The 17,557-nt window shown below is 40.2% G+C and overlaps 1 protein-coding gene across 1 annotated transcript; it reads left to right on the top strand.

The window, feature by feature from the left end:
• The first annotated feature begins 7,268 nt into the window (after positions 1–7,268).
• Positions 7,269–17,334, top strand: clrn3 (clarin 3). Its single transcript, XM_078412865.1, has 3 exons — positions 7,269–7,500; positions 14,276–14,458; positions 16,518–17,334. The coding sequence occupies exons 1-3, from the start codon at positions 7,269–7,271 to the stop codon at positions 16,787–16,789; spliced, it is 687 nt and encodes a 228-aa protein (XP_078268991.1). The 3' UTR covers positions 16,790–17,334.
• The last annotated feature ends 223 nt before the right edge of the window (positions 17,335–17,557 follow it).

The raw sequence follows: 17,557 nt of genomic DNA, 5'->3' as shown, positions 1-17,557 counted from the left end.
TGGCTGCGTTTGCCCCATGTCCATCTAAACCTATTTTATCCATGTACCTGTCTAAATGGTTCCTAAATGATGTAATAGTACCTGCCTCAACGACCTCCTGTGGCAGCTCGTTCCATACACCCACCACCCTCAGGTTCCTCTTCTCTTTTCCCTCTCACCTTAAACCTATGTCCTCTGCTTCCCGATTCCCCTACTCTGGGCAAGAGACTCTGTGTGTTTACCTGATCTATTCCTCTCATGATGTGGTACACCTCTCATCCCTCAGATCACCCCTCATCCTCCTGCACCCCAAGGAATAAAGACCTAGCCTGTTCAGTCTCTCCCTATAGCTCAAGAACTCAAGTCCTGGCAACATCCTTGTAAATATTCGCTGCACCCTTTCTAACTTGACAACATCTTTCCGATAACATGGTGCCCAAAACTGAACACAATACTCTAAATGTGGCCTCACCAACATGTTATATCACTGCAACATGACCTCTCACTTCTATACTCAAAATATGGTTTTGTAAATTCCAATTTTTAAAAAAGTTGCAGATGATAGAAATCTGAAATGAAACCATAAAATGGGAGAGACACTCAGCAGGTGAGGCAATATATTTGGAAAGAGAAACAGTCAACTTTTAGGTCTGAGACTCTTCATCGGAACTGACAAAGAGGGAAATAAGCTAGGCTGTGTAGCAACAAAGGTGGGGAAGGTCATTTGTTTTTCATTTGTCTCTCTCTGATAGAGTGAAATAATGTGTTGTTAAAGTGCAGTTAAACTTCTTTCTCTGTGTAATATGTTGCCTGTATTCTGAAATGTGTGTAATGTTGTATCCCTAATAATCCAATCCCAGCAGATCAGAATATACAAACAAAGGAAAAAGCAGAGAGCAATGGCTAGCCAGTCCTTTCTCTTCCCTCTTTTCTGCTTTCTACTGCACAACTGCCAACAGCTGGGCTATCTCGTGCAGGTTTCACTCGCATGGGTACTGGTTGCAAAAGGGTTATTGAAATTTTTATGTGGGCAAGTTTGGTGAGATGATCCATGTCCAAGTTGTCGAGCTGTGACTTGAAGAGTGACAAGGTTGGTGCACATCTGGTGGTGTCGGGAAGGATGTTCTGCTCTGGGATGGCCCATGGATATAGTAACTGTAGGTAGCTATTTTTGTTTACTCTAATTCTAGTAAAAATGAAGTGACCTGAGGACTGACTTGTAAATTTCTGGGTATTGGATTGTATGAAGTGAGATATGTTACTGGGGATAATGCCATGAGTCTCTTTGTAGACAGCACATAAGCGGCCTTAGGTACGTCTTGACTCCAGCGACTCCCAGCCAAGGCGATTTAACATATCGGAGACGCTTGACTGTCTTCACCAACAAACCGTGCTGCGTGCCTCTGAACCTTGTCAAGGGTGTCAAATGTCATTTTTCTGGTGAGGGTCCCACATTGTCTGGCAATATTCCAACAGTGGGCGGACAAGTGTTGTTACAAATGAAAAGAATGAGTCCTGTTACAAGTGAAAAGAATGAGTGAGTTACCTAAAGTTGGAGAAGTTGAATTGTAATTTCTCTTTGCTTGTTGGTAGTGAGTGTTTAGAGTATTCATTGCTTATTTTACTAAGAGTCCCTGCACTGACCCTATCAGAGTGCATGAGATCTGGGGGAAATTAGCATTATTATACAAACCCCCTGGTTGCCTTTGCCACAGCAGTATATCTCAACAACATTTGCTGCTGAAATCACATCAGGAGTGAGAGACAGACCGTATCCCCAAGGGAGGGTCTTATCCTTAAATGCCCCTTTTTCATTTATGTATGGGGAAAAGGTAAATGACATTTCTGAAGAAATATCTGCATTACTGGCACAGAATCCTTCACCAAGCCCAAACGTCTTTACTTATTTTTATTTCGGACAGAGAAAGGGCACAGCAGATAATGTCCATGTATCTGATCCACACTTTTAAAGAGGGATAATATCCAATAAACCTTTCTCATCTGAGTTAAAGAGCAGGTTAAAATCCAAGACTGCAAAACAAAGGCAGGCCAAAGGTGGATAAGTGTTTCAATCAATTTTAACTTCTTTCACTAAGAAGATTGGATTATGCTCGTGGAAAACAGATCCTTTTTTGTAACCTTGTATTCAGTCATAACTTTCTTGTTGCATACTTATTTTTCATTCGCAACAATAAGTGGATTTGACATTTTTGTGCCAATTAATGCCATGTAACAAAAGTCTATTTACAAAATGCTGCATTTGAATTCATATTAACATTCTTGCCAGAAGAGAAACAACAGAACTTCCAAGCATCTGACTACACTAATTTTGAATTCAGGCTTCAGATATGAAGGGAAAATATACCAATCAAGAGTTGTATACCTTTGAGATTTATTTAGTGTCGAAAGTGAAATAGATTGCAGACATCTGTGTTTGCTAATTTCAAACATCAGTTTGAACTTTACCCTTTGAAACGGAGTGTCAACTTAAGGGTCAAATTTGCACGTGGATTTACCAGTTGAATATCTTTATAAGACAGGGAATGGAGGGATATGGATTATGTGCAGGCAGATAAGAGTTGGGCTTGGCACCATGTTCAGCTCAGCTATTGTGGGCTGAAGGGCCTGTTCCTGTGCTATGTTCTAAGAATATCATCTATATCATCTATCTTGTGACAGCTTATTAGGCGGTATTGAAATTGATAAGGCATTTGGCTGATGTTACGAGAAATCTGTTAAGTTAGAAAAGTGTGTGAAGAAGTTGATGAAAATTGCATTTGCTGGAGGAAACAGAAAGGAGCATTGCAAGTTTCCAAAGCTTGGCACAGAGAATCACTATTTCTATGGTTAATGGAAGCCATTGCCTATCCTTGATCAGAGGTAGTTATTCCATAATGCTGGCTTGGGAGCTTTTTGCATCATTACATTTGCGTTGAAGGTAGAAACAAAATGCTGGCGTAACTCAGCAGGACAGGCAGCCTCTCTAAATAGAAGGAATGGGTGACGTTTTGGGTCAAGTCCCTTCCTCCCTACCCATTGTATTTGCTTTCTTAGTGTAGGTTTGTTTTAGCATTTTCTTAAACTTTTATTTGATTAAGTTTATGGGTTTGTTTCAACTTGAAAAACTAGTTGATCTTACATTATTGTGATGCCCATTTCTCTTGCTTTCAGGATTGCAGGAATTGATGAGGAATTATAAAGTAATAGCTAAATGGAAATCAGCTTTGACTGGAGACAGCCTGGCCTGACCAGACCCTCCATTACTCAAGTCTGTCCCTGATCTTCAATAGGAAAGCTATTGGTATTGGAAGTGATATCGATTTATTATTGTCACGTGTACCGAGATAGTGAAAAGCTTTTTTTTTGTGTGCTCTTCAATTAAATCAGATCATGAGTATAGTAAAGCATTGCAAAAAATACCACGGGTACTGCAAAGAGAATAATACCAGAGTGCAGATTATAGTTACAGCATTGAAGCATTAAGGTTCTAAAGGTCTAATGTCCGAAATGAGGTAGGTTGAAAGATCGGGATTACACCCTAGTTTATGGGAGGACTGTTCAGTAGTCTGATAACAGAGGGGAAGAAACTAATGGTAGTGCTGGTGAAACTGATCACAAAGGGGAAGAGTCTGACAGCAAACCTACCTTCAGACTGGTCATAAATCTATTCCCAAGCAGACAGAATATTGATGTGTGATTTTGTGATATTTAAAAATTAGTTGAGATGCTGCAAGTTGAAGGAGCAATCAGAGAGTAAAATGTTGGTATTTAACCAGCAAAGGAGGAGTCATCAAATGGGTAATAATGTAACAAACCTGTCCAGCAATAAATTAACACGTCAACCATTTTAAAGATCGGTGAAGGGCAAGGTTTTGTTAAATAAATGTTGATATCTGCCTTACCATGGTGTGGATATGTCTGAAAAAAAGGGGAAAGTTTCTATGAGTGGCTTACAAGAGTAAGCAGTAACTATTGTGAAGACAACATTTTGAAGCCTATGAGTGTTTTCCCGATAATTGATATGCCAGGTGGCCTTCCTCATTTCCATTTCTACATTTATTCTCAATCCTCACAAGTAGTATTATAGACAATAGACAATAGACAATAGGTGCAGGAGTAGGCCATTTGTCCCTTCGAGCCAGCACCACCATTCAATGTGATCATGGCTGATCATTCTCAATCAGTACCCTGTTCTTGCCTTCTCCCCATACCCCCTGACTCCGCTATCCTTAAGAGCTCTATCTAGTTCTCTCTTGAATGCATTCTGAGAATTGGCCTCCACTGCCTTCTGAGGCAGAGAATTCCACAGATTCACAACTCTCTGACTGAAAACGTTTTTCCTCACCTCCGTTCTAAATGGCCTACCCCTTATTCTTAAACTGTGGCCCCTGGTCCTGGACTCCCCCAACATTGGGAACATGTTTCCTGCCTCTAACGTGTCCAACCCCTTAATAATCTTACATGTTAGTTAGCATTGAGTCTGGTTACTTATCTAGATTGAGACAGACAGGATCAAGAACATATTAAGAATTCCAATTGATCCGGTCCGCCTGGGAATAGCTAAATGACCAGACTCCATGTGACCTTCCTTCAGATATCAGTGACAAGGAAGCTATTGAAAAGGATCCTTCTCTTTAAATTTTTCCAAGGTTCAATGATTCTTCATTGTCACATATGCACTGCACAGTGAAATTCTTGCACCCGTCACCATATTTTGGCACTAATGTAGAAGAAGAGAACGGGATAATATGGGACAGACAGCATGGCTTTGTCCACTGCAGGACATGTCTTACGAAATGGAGGAGATGACAAAGGTGTTGATGACCGTAGGGCGATGGATGGTGTCTGCATACATTTTATTAAGGCATTCGATGAAGGCAGGATGATTCAGGAAATTAAGTTGCATGGGATCCTGATCGTATTTGGAACTGGCTTGCCCAGAGGAGACAGAGGGTAATGGTAGAAGGGTGTTATTCTGGCTGGAGGTCTTTGCCCAGTGGTGTTCCACAGGGATTTGTGCTGGGACCTCTGTTGTTTGTGCGATGTATAAATGGCTTGGATGTTATTATAGATGGGCTGGTTAGTAAGTTTGCAGATGAAACCAAAATTGATGGAGTTGCGTACCATGAGGAGCTCTGGGACGATACAACGGAATATAAATCAGCCGACATCGGTGGAGGCATTGTATAAGAGTCAGGAAATCATGCTGCAGCTTTATAAAACTTTGGTTAGGCTGCATTTACACTAGATGCAGTTCTGATTGCCTCATTACAGGAAGGATCTTGAGGAATTGGAAAGAGTGCAGGTTTATCAGAACGTTGCCTGGATTAGAAGGTAAGGGGAGTTGGGGAGATGCTTTTTTTCAGAAGTGTTAGAAGTTGAGAGGAGACCTGATAGAAGTATATAAAATTCTGAGGTATAGATAAGGTAGACAGTTGGAACCCTTGTCCCAGGATGGAAATGTTAAAGATTGGTGGACATAGATTTAAGGTCAGAGAGGGAATGTTTAAAGGAGATGTGTGGGGCGTTGTTTTTTACACACAGACAGTGGTGGGTGCCTATAACGGGTTGGCGGTGGAAGCAGATACAATTGAGGTGTTTAAGAGGCTTTTAGAGAGGCACATGGATATGCAGGGAATGGAGGAATATGGATCACATGCAGGCAGGGAAGATTATTTTAACTTGGCATCATATTCTGCATGGACATTGTGGGGCAAAGGGTTTGTTCCTGTGCTGTACTCAATGCCCTATGGTCCTTTGATGTCAAATTACAACTAGTATATTAGTAATGTAAGAAAATATTAGTATATTAGTAATATTACCGAATTGAGCAACTAGGAAAAGGACTGTGAATTTTTTTTTTTTAACTAGCCACTGCATTTGTATTATCTGAAATAAAAACAGAAAGTCCTGGAAAACCTCAGCAAGTCAGACAGCATCTATGGAAATGGTTAAAGTTTCAGGTCTGAGACCCTCAACTAGAACATGATCATGTGTAGGAAAGAACTGCAGATGCTGGTTTAAAATCGAAGGTAGACACAAAATGCTGGAGTAACTCAGCGGGTCAGGCAGCATCTCTGGAAAGAAGGAATGGGTGACGTTTCGGGTGAAGAAGGGTCTCGACCCGAAATGTCATCCATTCCTTCTCTCCGGAGATGCTGCCTGACCCGCTGAGTTACTCCAGAATTTTGTGTCTACCTTAGAACAGGATCACGATTGCTCACATCTCTAAAGTTCAGTAGAGAAAGGAGACTTTCACATATGTTGTTAGGTTAAGTGTACAGTATGTCAAGTTTTGAGGTAAACACAGCAACATATTACACCAAATTGCTTCCCCTTACATTCCCTGTGCTAGAATTATATGGTACGCAGATAGGTTTCCCAAACAATTATCAGCATAGTCAGGTCTACATAGCAACTACTGAAGATTTATTGAATCATTAGACCAAGTGGACCCGTTGGGCCCAAGCCTCTTCTGCATCACCCTCCCCTCCTCCTCTCTCCTCTCCTCTCTCCCCCTCCCCCTCCCCCCTCACCCCGCTCCCCCCTCCCTTCCTCCCTCCTCCCCCACCCTGCTCTCCCTTCCCCTCTCCCTCCATCCCCCTCCCCCACTCCACCCCCTTATCCGCCCTCCTCCCCCTCCCTCCTTCCCTCCCTCTCCCTCCCTCCCTCCCTCCCTCCCTCCCTAGGAGATAGATTTTAACTTTAAAATGTGAATAACTTCAAAAATATAACACCGATTTCAATGACATTTCTTCCATTAGCACCAGTGAGTAAGGTGGGCCTAAAACTGTCATGCTATCATGTACCGTTTTGGCTGTAGTTCAGGAACAAACAAACAAGAGTTTTAGTATATAGATTTAAATGATACATCGCCTACAATCCTGTAATGTTTATTGCATCATCTGAATTGGAACAATTTAATGTGAGCAGGAAGAGCTTTGTAATAAAAATTATCTCTTCACCATGGAGTAGTAATGCTTTGAAAAAGGTATACAACATGAATTGATGACAGCAAATGGGAAGCATCCGTTATCTGGACTTCAATATTATCCAATAAAACTATGGTAACAGCTTGCTCCCGGGCAAGGTTCAGCCGTCATTGCTCTTTATTGCTGTTACTGTTGATACAAAGTTCATTGTTTAGCACTTCCAGATAAATATAGTACCTGGTTCGACCAGGTAACTGACTTATCCTTGATGAAAGTTGCACTAGAAGCTTTTAAATGTGATTTTTGTTACTTTTGACGTTACCTTGTTTACAACGGAGGAGAAAATAGCTAAAGGAAATGCCGTCAGCAAGGAAAAAATTAATGTTTATGGCTGGATTTTCTGTCAGTCTGGGAACTTGCGTGTTAATATCTGCAATAATGGCAACGGATTCATGGGTCGACACCGTCGCAAGCTGTGAAAACAAAAGTGGCGATGCGTTTGGAGAATTGAGACTTAAATATGGGCTATTTGATGGTGTGCTTACCAAAGCTGGTTGTCCGATCCTCATTGGTGACAGGAATATTAATGGTAATTCTACGTTTTATAATACAGCTGTTTTGAGATTTACACGATAAATATTCATATTCCGTTGTTGAAATGAACATGTATAATGATACAGAAGGCGGCCATATGCGTTTCTGTGTTTGTACTGGTTCTTTGATAGTGCTATGCAATTAGTTCCGCTCTCTTGATTCTCTTTCTTGTGATTACATTTTTTTCTCCTTCAGAGCATTTATCAAGATTGATGAAAAAATGTTAACTTCTGTAGTAACTATTTTCAATTGTTAATCTACTACGAGTGACATTTTTGCTTTTGTATCAATCTATCCTTGACAAACAGTGGTATAAATGTACTGTTAAATTCAGATTCAAGGACACTAATATTTTCTGCTGTTCTACAAATGCACCAAGCATTTGTAGAGCAGAAAAATATAATTCCTACAGTGATGAAAATCGGATGAAAATGGAGTCTGAGAGACAAAAGGGTGTTTTTAAGGGTTTGAAGCCTAGCCTTTTATCCTGCCGTCTCTCACAAGGACCATCCGGTTAAAAGTGTTGGTAGCCTTGATACTGTGTAAGAAAGGCAATGATAACAGTGTTTATCCAGAAAGGTATTCAGTGGCAAGGTGAGGGTGGTTGGGATCGGCAAGGAATGGGGTGCGGCTGGTGGCAGAGTTGTAATTAACGAGCCCCCCCTGAACTATACATTACCTTTTAGGCTTTGGCTCCAGGCAAAACCCTCTTCAAAATATATTACTTTTTTAGACTTTTAGAGATACAGTGCGGAAACAGGCCCTTTTGCCCATCGAGTCTGTGCCGACCAGTGATCCCTGTACACTAATGCTATGCTACACTCTGGAGTAAATTTTACAATTTTACCGAGGTCAATCAACCTATACATCTTTGGAGTGTGGAAGGAAACCAGAGCACCTGGAGAAAACCCACACTATCACAGGGGGAACATACAAACTCCGTACGGACAGCACCTGTAGTCAGGATCAAACCCGGGTCTCTGGCGCTGTAAGGCAGCAACTCTACTGCGGTGCCACTGTGACAGCCCAAATGGTTAGACATCTCTTCTGATCTTGCAATAATCCACCCTGCACAGCAGCAGACTCCAGGCATGTTACACTCACCAGGCTAATAACAAAACATCCACTCCCACAATCACAATGAAAATATAGAGCTAGATAGAGCTCTTAAGGATAGCGGAGTCAGAGGGTATGGGGAGAAGGCAGGAACGGGGTACTGATTGAGAATGATCAGCCATGATCACATTGAATGGCGGTGCTGGCTCGAAGGGCCGAATGGCCTCCTCCTGCACCTATTGTCTATTGTCTATTGTCTATATGTTCAACTCTATCGTTCAGTGATAATACATCTTTCTATCCATTTTTTTCCCAATTTTTGATCACTTGGTAACTGAATTTTCCTTATATATAAGAATATATAAGAATATATTTGATAATATAGATATACTGCTTCAATAATGTATAATATGTCACTTTGTTTTCTTATCTAACAATGCACTGGTCATAAAAACAAATTTCTTAGATACTAATTCAGTTGAAATCCAGTTAAGATAAATTCTCTGAATCTGTAATGAAAACGGAATTGATAGAAATATTCAGCAGGTCAGACCAGATTGATGAACAATCATGTGTCATTTCATATTTCATATGTGAAGAATTAATTCCCAATCTTCCAATCTGCCTCATTGTGGATCTTACACTTTTTTAACATGCACTTTCTCTGCACTGTTTATTTACTCTTTCATACTACCAGATGTACTCATGTACGATATGATTTACCTGGATAAAAACCAAAACAAAATGTTTCACTGTATCTCAGTATATGTCATAATAATAAACCAATACCAATACTGTCTTTTCAGAGAAAAAACAGAGTTAACATTTTAGGTCAATGACCTTCCACCAGAACTTAGAGATAAAATTAGAGATATATAGGGTTTCTAGTTGCATAAAAATTGGGATAGGTGGAGACTGTAAAGGGAAATCTCTGATGTAGTGGTGGACAGGAGGTATTGAATGGCACTCAATTGGAATGAGGCGGCCTCAGTTGAAAAAAAAAAGATGATTAAGGCCTGTGAATAATTAAAGGTCTGAAGGAGATCATAGAATTGTAGAATTGGTCAACCAGTGGGAACCCATCCATTTTAATCCCATAGCACTTGGTTCATAGCCCTCTCTGCTTCACTGATTCAAATGCTCATCAAAATACTTCTTAAATGCTGTCCATCAAAACACTTCTTAAATCCAACCCAGTTTCAATCATTCTCTCAAGTCGTGCATTTCAGGTACTTACCATTCTCTGGATGAAGAATACACAAAAATACTCTTACAACCACTCTAAAGGGCCTGTCCCACTTAGGCGATTTTTTAGGCGACTGCCAGCGGCTGTCATAGTCGTAGCAGGTCGCCGAGAAACTAGCGACTGGACCCCCGCATGACAATGTCTATGACAAGCTACAACAACCTACCACCTAGTCGATGTCAAGCTACGGCAAGCTACCGACAACCGGCGACCCAATTGTCGCGACTTAGGACTTAGGCGACCAGAAAAAGCGCTACGACTCTTTGGAGACGACTCACGATCATTCAGGCGACATCCTGGCGACCGTGTGGTGACAGCCTAGTCGCCTGTAGTCGCCTAAAAAAATTACCTAAGTGGGACAGGCATTATCTCTTCCGCCTTTCTCCAAGCCGATATCTTGTGCACCTGGAGTAATGACCGCACCTGTGTGCAGTTTTGGTCTCCAAATTTGAGGAAGGATATTCTTGCTATTGAGGGCGTGCAGCATAGGTTTACTAGGTTAATTCCCTGAATGGCGGGACTGTCATATGTTGAAAGACTGGAGCGACTAGGCTTGTATACACTGGAATTTAGAAGGATGAGAGGAGATCTTATCGAAACGTATAAGATTATTAAGGGGTTGGACACGTTAGAGGCAGGAAACATGTTCCCAATGTTGGGGGAGTCCAGAACAAGGGGCCACAGTTTAAGAATAAGGGGTAGGCCATTTAGAACTGAGATGAGGAAAAACTTTTTCAGTCAGAGAGTTGTGAATCTGTGGAATTCTCTGCCTCAGAAGGCAGTGGAGGCCAATTCTCTGAATGCATTCAAGAGAGAGCTAGGTAGAGCTCTTAAGGATAGCGGAGTCAGGGGGTATGGGGAGAAGGCAGGAACGGGGTACTGATTGAGAATGATCAGCCATGATCACATTGAATGGCGGTGCTGGCTCGAAGGGCCGAATGGCCTCCTCCTGCACCTATTGTCTATTGTCTATTGTGGTTTTATCTACCTCTGTAATGGAGAAAAGATTTCTGCAGTCTGCACAAACTATAATCCTCATAATTTGATTTACAAGTCCCCACTTAACCTCCTCCAATCTGGGTAAACATTCCTAACCTCTCCAGATTCAAATCTGAACTGGTCCATCCCTGACAACATGGGGGTGAATCCCCTCTCCAGCACTCACATCATTCCTATAGAACTACATGCCGTACCCCAGCTGAGGTCCGACCAATGTTTTATAAAATTGGTGTGTAAACTACCTACTTAAGTTCAGTACCTCAACATATAGAGGATGTTTTGCTTCCCCAACCATGTTATTTACATGCATTGTCACCCTCAAGGACCTATCGATTGTACTCCAAGGTCCTGTTGTTCCCTAATACTCCACAATACCGTTCATGCTGTATATCCTAGCCTCATTCATGCTCACAATGCACCCTCACATTTGTCAGGATTTAGCCTTATCATCTATCTATACACTGTAAAAGGCTCAATTGTAATCATGTTTTGTCTTTCTGCCAACTGGTTAGCATGCAACAAAAGCTTTTCACTGTACTTTGGTACACATGACAATAAACTAAACTGAAACTGAAACCATATGCCATTTTTAAGCCAATTTCACCAACACATCAATATCTTTCTGCAGCCTAAGACTACCTTCCACACTATCAACAACAACAATTACAACTATTTGAACCAGTCCCCCACGTAAGACCTTATCCAAGGCTTTACTGAACTCCATGTAAATAACATCCACTGCCCTACCCTCATCGATACAATTGTTACTTCTGCGCAGACTTCAATCAAATTGGGCACAGGGGATCTGCCCTTGACAAAGCCATGAAGGCTCCATCTGATTATACCCTGCCCTACCAAGTTATCATTAATCCTCTCCCTCAGGATTCTCTCCAGTATCTCTCCTACCGATCATGTTCGGCTCACTGGCGTTAGTTACCAAGCTTCTCCCTGCTGCCTTTCTTGAAAAGAGAGATCCTGTTTGCTCTCTTCCAGTCTTCTGGTACTTCACTTTTGGCTAACAAAGATTTAAAAAATCTCAGCCAGAGCTCCAGCACTCTTTTCTTTTGCCTCCCATAGCACCCCATGATAAATCCCATCTGGTTTTGAGGATTTATCCACCTTTTAAGCCCACCCATTGAGTGCCTCTCTTTATTTATCGAGACCTCCACTAGATTTTCCTATCCCTTTACTGAGTTCCCCAGTTACAACGACTGTTTCCTTTGTGAACATACATGAATGTTCAGTATTCATTTAATACCTCACCTATACCATCTGGTTCCAAGCTGTGATTGCCCCTGTTCTCCCTAATAAGCCCTACTTTTCTCCCTGGTTATTCTTTTGTCATTAATATCCTTTCGAATGTCTTCAGATTTACCTTCCTCCTGTCTGTTAATGAATTCTCCTGACTCCTATGAGCCTTTCTACTTTAAAAGTGCCTCGCAACAACTTTTACACTCATGACTGGTTCTCAGATACATCCTCAGGCCTTCCCCTGGACCATGTTCCGATCAACGGACATCTTCCGAAATGTCAGAGATCTCATCACATCCAGAGATCACCCCTCTACAGGCTCCAAACTGGATAGTGCCCTGGCCTTACACTTCCACCTATCTCATATTCTAAATCCAAAAGCAGGATTGCCCTGGTAAGCCCATTGTCTCCACCCCACTGAATCTATCTTCTCTTATCTTGACTCTATACTGGCTCCCCTTGTTCAGTCTCTTCACACTTACATCCAGGACACTCACAAGCCTTCTGCCATTTTAACAACTTCAGTTTCCCCATTCCCCGCTGCCTCATCATGCATGCTCAGTCTTTATAGATCTCTATTGCCATCAAGAAGGTCTTGAAGCCATCTTCTGTAGTTCTAGTTTAGTTTAGAGATACAGCACGGAAACAGGTCCTTCAGCCCACTGAGTCCGCACCGACCAGCGATCCCCACACATGCCCTACATACACAAGGGACAATTTTACATTTATACATTTACCCCAAGCCAATTAACCTACAAACCTGTATGCCTTTGGAGTGTGGGCGGAACCCGAAGATCTCGGAGAAAACCCATGCAGGTTACGCGGAGAACGTACAAACTACATCCAGACAGCACCGTTAGTCGGGATCAAACCCGGGTCTCTGGCGCTGTAAGGCAGTAGCTCCATCGCGACGCCACCACTCGCCCAACTTTCTGCAACAAGATCTTTGCAACAGCTTTGTTTCTTCTTTTTGCAACAAAGAACCCACTGGTTCCCCTGTACCAACACTCTCACCCACCCAGCAGAACCTTTTCATATCATGAATAACTACTTTCAAAAGGGAAAACTAACTCTCTGGGAAATAATATCCTTCGATTCTTTATTAGGGAGATGGTCTAGCAAAAGTCATAAAAGACCAGGTGTCTAGTCTTTGCAAGGCTGAGGTGGTAGTGTCATATTACAACAATGCCCAATCTGTTAGCATGGTCCGTGCCAAAGTTGAGTCTGGTGTGCCGCGAACAGTGTGCTGCAAGTTCAGAGGGGTTAGATTAGAGTAAGTTAGTGGAGTGGAAATGTTGAAACAATTAATGTCACTTCAGCAGAAGCTCTGTTCTTGATTTCTATTCCCAAAAGATAAATTAAATTTGCCTTAATCTGGTTTGGATTTTAGTTATGCAGCAGAGCAGTAAGATATATTACAAGATGTGTTTCCAAATCCCCAATAGAATTAACTGATTTAATTTATACTTTTATATTATCATTAAGAGCAGACCAAATAAGCCAAACTCACAAAATGATTGCTACTTCAAAGCCACAGGGCACAGTTTATCAATATTGCAGTACAGACTATTGGAAGCTATAAATTATACATTATCCTCCTTCAACATTTTCAAGTGAAACCCATTTACATAATTTCTTAAAAATAGGTGATTAGGTTCATGGATTTTGTATATCGTGAGAACAAATTCTGACTCTTATCTTGACCCTATGGGGTGCTCTATTAATGCCCAGTGTAAATGCAAAGAAAAGCACCATATTTGTTTCATTGGGCGCGTTGCAACATTTAAGATTTCATAATGAATTTAATAATCCACTGCCTGTCTTCTAATACCTGCCCTTTGCTTCCTCCCTTATTGATATTCATAGATACACTCTCGCCAGGTAATTTCTCTTCACAGATGTGGCTATACCTTCTCATCTCAACTTGTTGACTATTCTCCTTTTCTGTCTCGAACTACTGATGTTTAAAGTAATTGTTGCCTTGCCCACATTGGCTCCTTGCCACCCCTACTCTTCCTTACTGTGCAAAGTAAATCACATTTGTTTTCTAATATTTCCATTCCTGATAAAATGTCCTTGATCCAAACCATTGACTCTGTTTGTATCCCCAGCTTAACCCTGTTGTAAACTTCCAACAATGTATGTTTAATTTCAGATTTACAGCGTCTGTAGTTTTTTAAAATAATCCTAACACTTATTGTGTGCTTTTTCCTTTCAGTTTTGGAATGTCTTGAAAATGGAGGAAGTGCAAGAGTTATCCACATCCTAGTTATCCTGTTCCTTGTCTTTGGACTGTTGTTTTCACTGCTAAGTGCCATTGTGACCTTTTACAACAGTGTCAGTAATCCATATGAAAACATCTGTGGACCTATCAGTATTTATGCATGTAGCTCCATTAGTTGTAAGTAAGCATGAATGAATGTATGAGTACCTGAATGAATGCAGGAATTGTAGTAATTCCTTTACTTTGTTAAGTTACTCAAGGTAGACTCTTCTGCTACTTTTCAATTTATTATGATTCAACTAGTCAGTATAACATGGTATCATTTTATCTTTTCTTGAAAACTGTAATAAGATGGTATAATTACCAGAATAGTTTCATATAACAAGCTTTGTTTGTCCTATCTAAGCAATTATCAAGGAATGGATTTTGAATAATAAACCATGCACTGCTTATATATGATCTACAGAAAGCTTCTCTGGTTACACTGATGAGCAATATTGATTCAGCTACCAGAAAGTTTTGATCTTCCACAAAACATATTTTCCTAAGAATTCGGTTGCCCATAAAAACCTGTGCTAAAATAGCAATGAGTAGGGAATTATTCAAACTGTACCAGAGCCAAGAGCGCATGATTTTTGGGTGCATAACACATGTACTCAGGGAATGGCAATCATGATTTTCCCCATCATGATGTCTTTAATACTTAACACGTTAAGTAAATGTGACCCTTTGAGATGTGAGGATGTCCTGTCATCTGAATCCAAAACTATACACAATCATCACCATTTGCACACTTCTCCACTTGATTGTTTGGCTGTTGCTTCCATGCACAGACTTATCAAATTGCACTTTGAAAGCATCCAAAATATTATTTTTCTTTTCAACTATGTTAACATTTCCCTTTGTTAACTCACTACAGACTAGGGTTGCCAACATCCTCACTTCCAAACATGGGACATGGTGACATCACCACCCCGCGCCCCACGTGACCTCACCCAGCCAACGGCCACGTGCTACGGGACAGTTGGCAACCCTACCATAAACACAGAACAGTAGAGCACAGGAACAGGCTTTTTATCCTACAATTTCCATGCCAAGCACAATGGCAAGTTAAACTACTTTGCACCTTTCTTAATGAAAGTAATCCGTGATCACAATAATCTATTTGTAGCACTCCAGCAATAATGCTCTTAGCAATCCAACAAATGGTTAGCACCTTCTGTTTGAAAGCTCATCTCATCCATTGGAGAACTTGTCTGACGTTGCTGTGCTCTGATTAAACAACTACAATTAGGAATGTGCCCTTTACTTACTACAAATTAATAACTTCTGTTTTAGTTAAAAGTGGTGCATGCTAGAATTATGCTAGATTTTCCAATCATTGGCCTTCAATGACATTTAACTTGGATTTTTAATTATTTTTAAAGATACACATTAAACTGTTTTTCTGCCCATGAAAAGAAATGTTATGCAGTCCATTGGACCAATATTCATAAATATTATGCCAAATTCATAACATTTATTTTAAAAAAATGGAAGGCAGAAAAATCCAGAGGTTGGAAATCTGAAATAAAAAGTTAAATTGCTAGAAAATTTGAATTAGACAGTGTCTGAGGAAAGAGAAATTAATTCAATTCAGGCTTCAATTGAGTTAACATTTCAAGTGTCTTTCCACAGATGCTGCCTGACCTGCTGAGTGTTCTCAACATTTTCTGGTTTTATGATGTATTGGCGAATATCTTAAGCCCATGTACATATCCCAAACTTTAAAAATATATATATTTTAATTGATGTGTTTAGCTTTAGGGTATGCTGTTTTTAATTTAATTTGATTGAGTACTTGGGTTTCTGAATCATTTTATTGTTATTATATATAAGATCACTTGCAGAATGTGCATGACCCAAATTTATGTCAGAAAAGAAAATCCAAAACACAGAGACAATTTAATTTTTGTGGGCAGATTTCATCTGGGTTACCCTTCAATCTCACCAGAAAATTCATGAAAATAACTGTAATTAGTTGGAAAATCTAGCTTACAAATTATATACATAAAGGAAACAGAAATCTCAGAAAGCAAGGCAATCTTTTTTTTAAGTACATTCCCTTTCAAAGTTGTTATAGGATCTAACACAATCTATGATTTTTCTTTTATATATTAATAGTTGTGATTTAACTCTGAAAATGTATCAAAGCTCTTTAAGTATGAGATAATGAGAGAAACCTTGTTTTCTTTAGGTTTTTCAACGTTTTTGGCGATGATTCTGTTTGCAGCAAATACAGCAGCAAACAATTTATCAACAATACTGATGAGGAATTCCATCAAAGCGATTACATTGACCCATAAGACTAATATTTATGAGTACTCATTTTGGCTTATCCTGCTCTCACTGGCACTTGGAGTTACCACGATTGGAATTACCTGGGCGTATCAACATGCAAATTACAGCGTAGAAAGAGAACAAAAAAGACCAACCGAAAATGCAACCAATGATGTTTTCATGTACTAGGTTGTGTGGACTAAGAAATTTGAAACTATTGTGAGAACGATTATAGAAGTGACAGGTAATTTGTTGGAATATCTGCTGGCCATGTGATTGCCATAAAACAAACATGCAGAGAGAATGCCAACATTGTTATTCTTTCATTTCATTTCACCACTTTGTATACCCAGACATAGTACAGTATGCTGCAGACTGCTACCCTCTACTGACAAAACAAGAATCACAATGGAATGAAATATCCCACAAAACAACACGTATTATTCTAAATATAAACCTATTCCTGAGGGTAACTTCCAGATTTTTGAAGTTGAAGCAATGATTACAAGCTGCTCAGAACATGATGTCAAGCAGTGTGAAGGCTGGTTTTCATTACCCTGTATTACATTGCATGGATTAATGGATTCAATTCATTAGACCAACTCCCATCACTTTCCTGGAATGGGCATGTGCACAAAATATGGTGGAAACACAATCCTTGCCCTCTTGATAGCTTTAACTTTAATAATACATTCTCGTTATGCTCTGCACAACATGTGCTGCCTATTAAATTACGCCAGGTCAGCAGAAACCATTTACCGAATTGAAAATTGGGTCTTAGATCACAATTAAAAAATTGTGTATGGTTAATATTATCTTACAACAACAAAATGAAAAGCACTAACCTTCTATTGGCTGTAATTCCAACTTCAGAATTGAAAATAACTACCCAGTAAAATGTACAATATCTGCAAGATAATATGTACATGTGATGGTGCAAATGATAATGAAATAAGT

This window comes from Rhinoraja longicauda, chromosome 16 (genome assembly GCF_053455715.1).
Source record: "Rhinoraja longicauda isolate Sanriku21f chromosome 16, sRhiLon1.1, whole genome shotgun sequence".
Classification (NCBI taxonomy): domain Eukaryota; kingdom Metazoa; phylum Chordata; class Chondrichthyes; order Rajiformes; family Arhynchobatidae; genus Rhinoraja; species Rhinoraja longicauda.
The sequence above is the reverse complement of the archived record's forward strand: the minus strand, read 5'-3'. Positions and strand labels throughout refer to the sequence as shown.

What these genes read in the sequence shown, in the direction of transcription:
- clrn3 (XM_078412865.1), top strand. Translation starts at nt 7,269, where the DNA reads ATGCCGTCAGCAAGGAAAAAATTAATGTTTATGGCTGGATTTTCTGTC. An exon ending in TGGTGACAGGAATATTAATG is followed by an intron (nt 7,501 to 14,275) that starts GTAATTCTACGT and finishes TTTTCCTTTCAG; the next exon opens with TTTTGGAATGTCTTGAAAAT. An exon ending in TGCATGTAGCTCCATTAGTT is followed by an intron (nt 14,459 to 16,517) that starts GTAAGTAAGCAT and finishes TGTTTTCTTTAG; the next exon opens with GTTTTTCAACGTTTTTGGCG.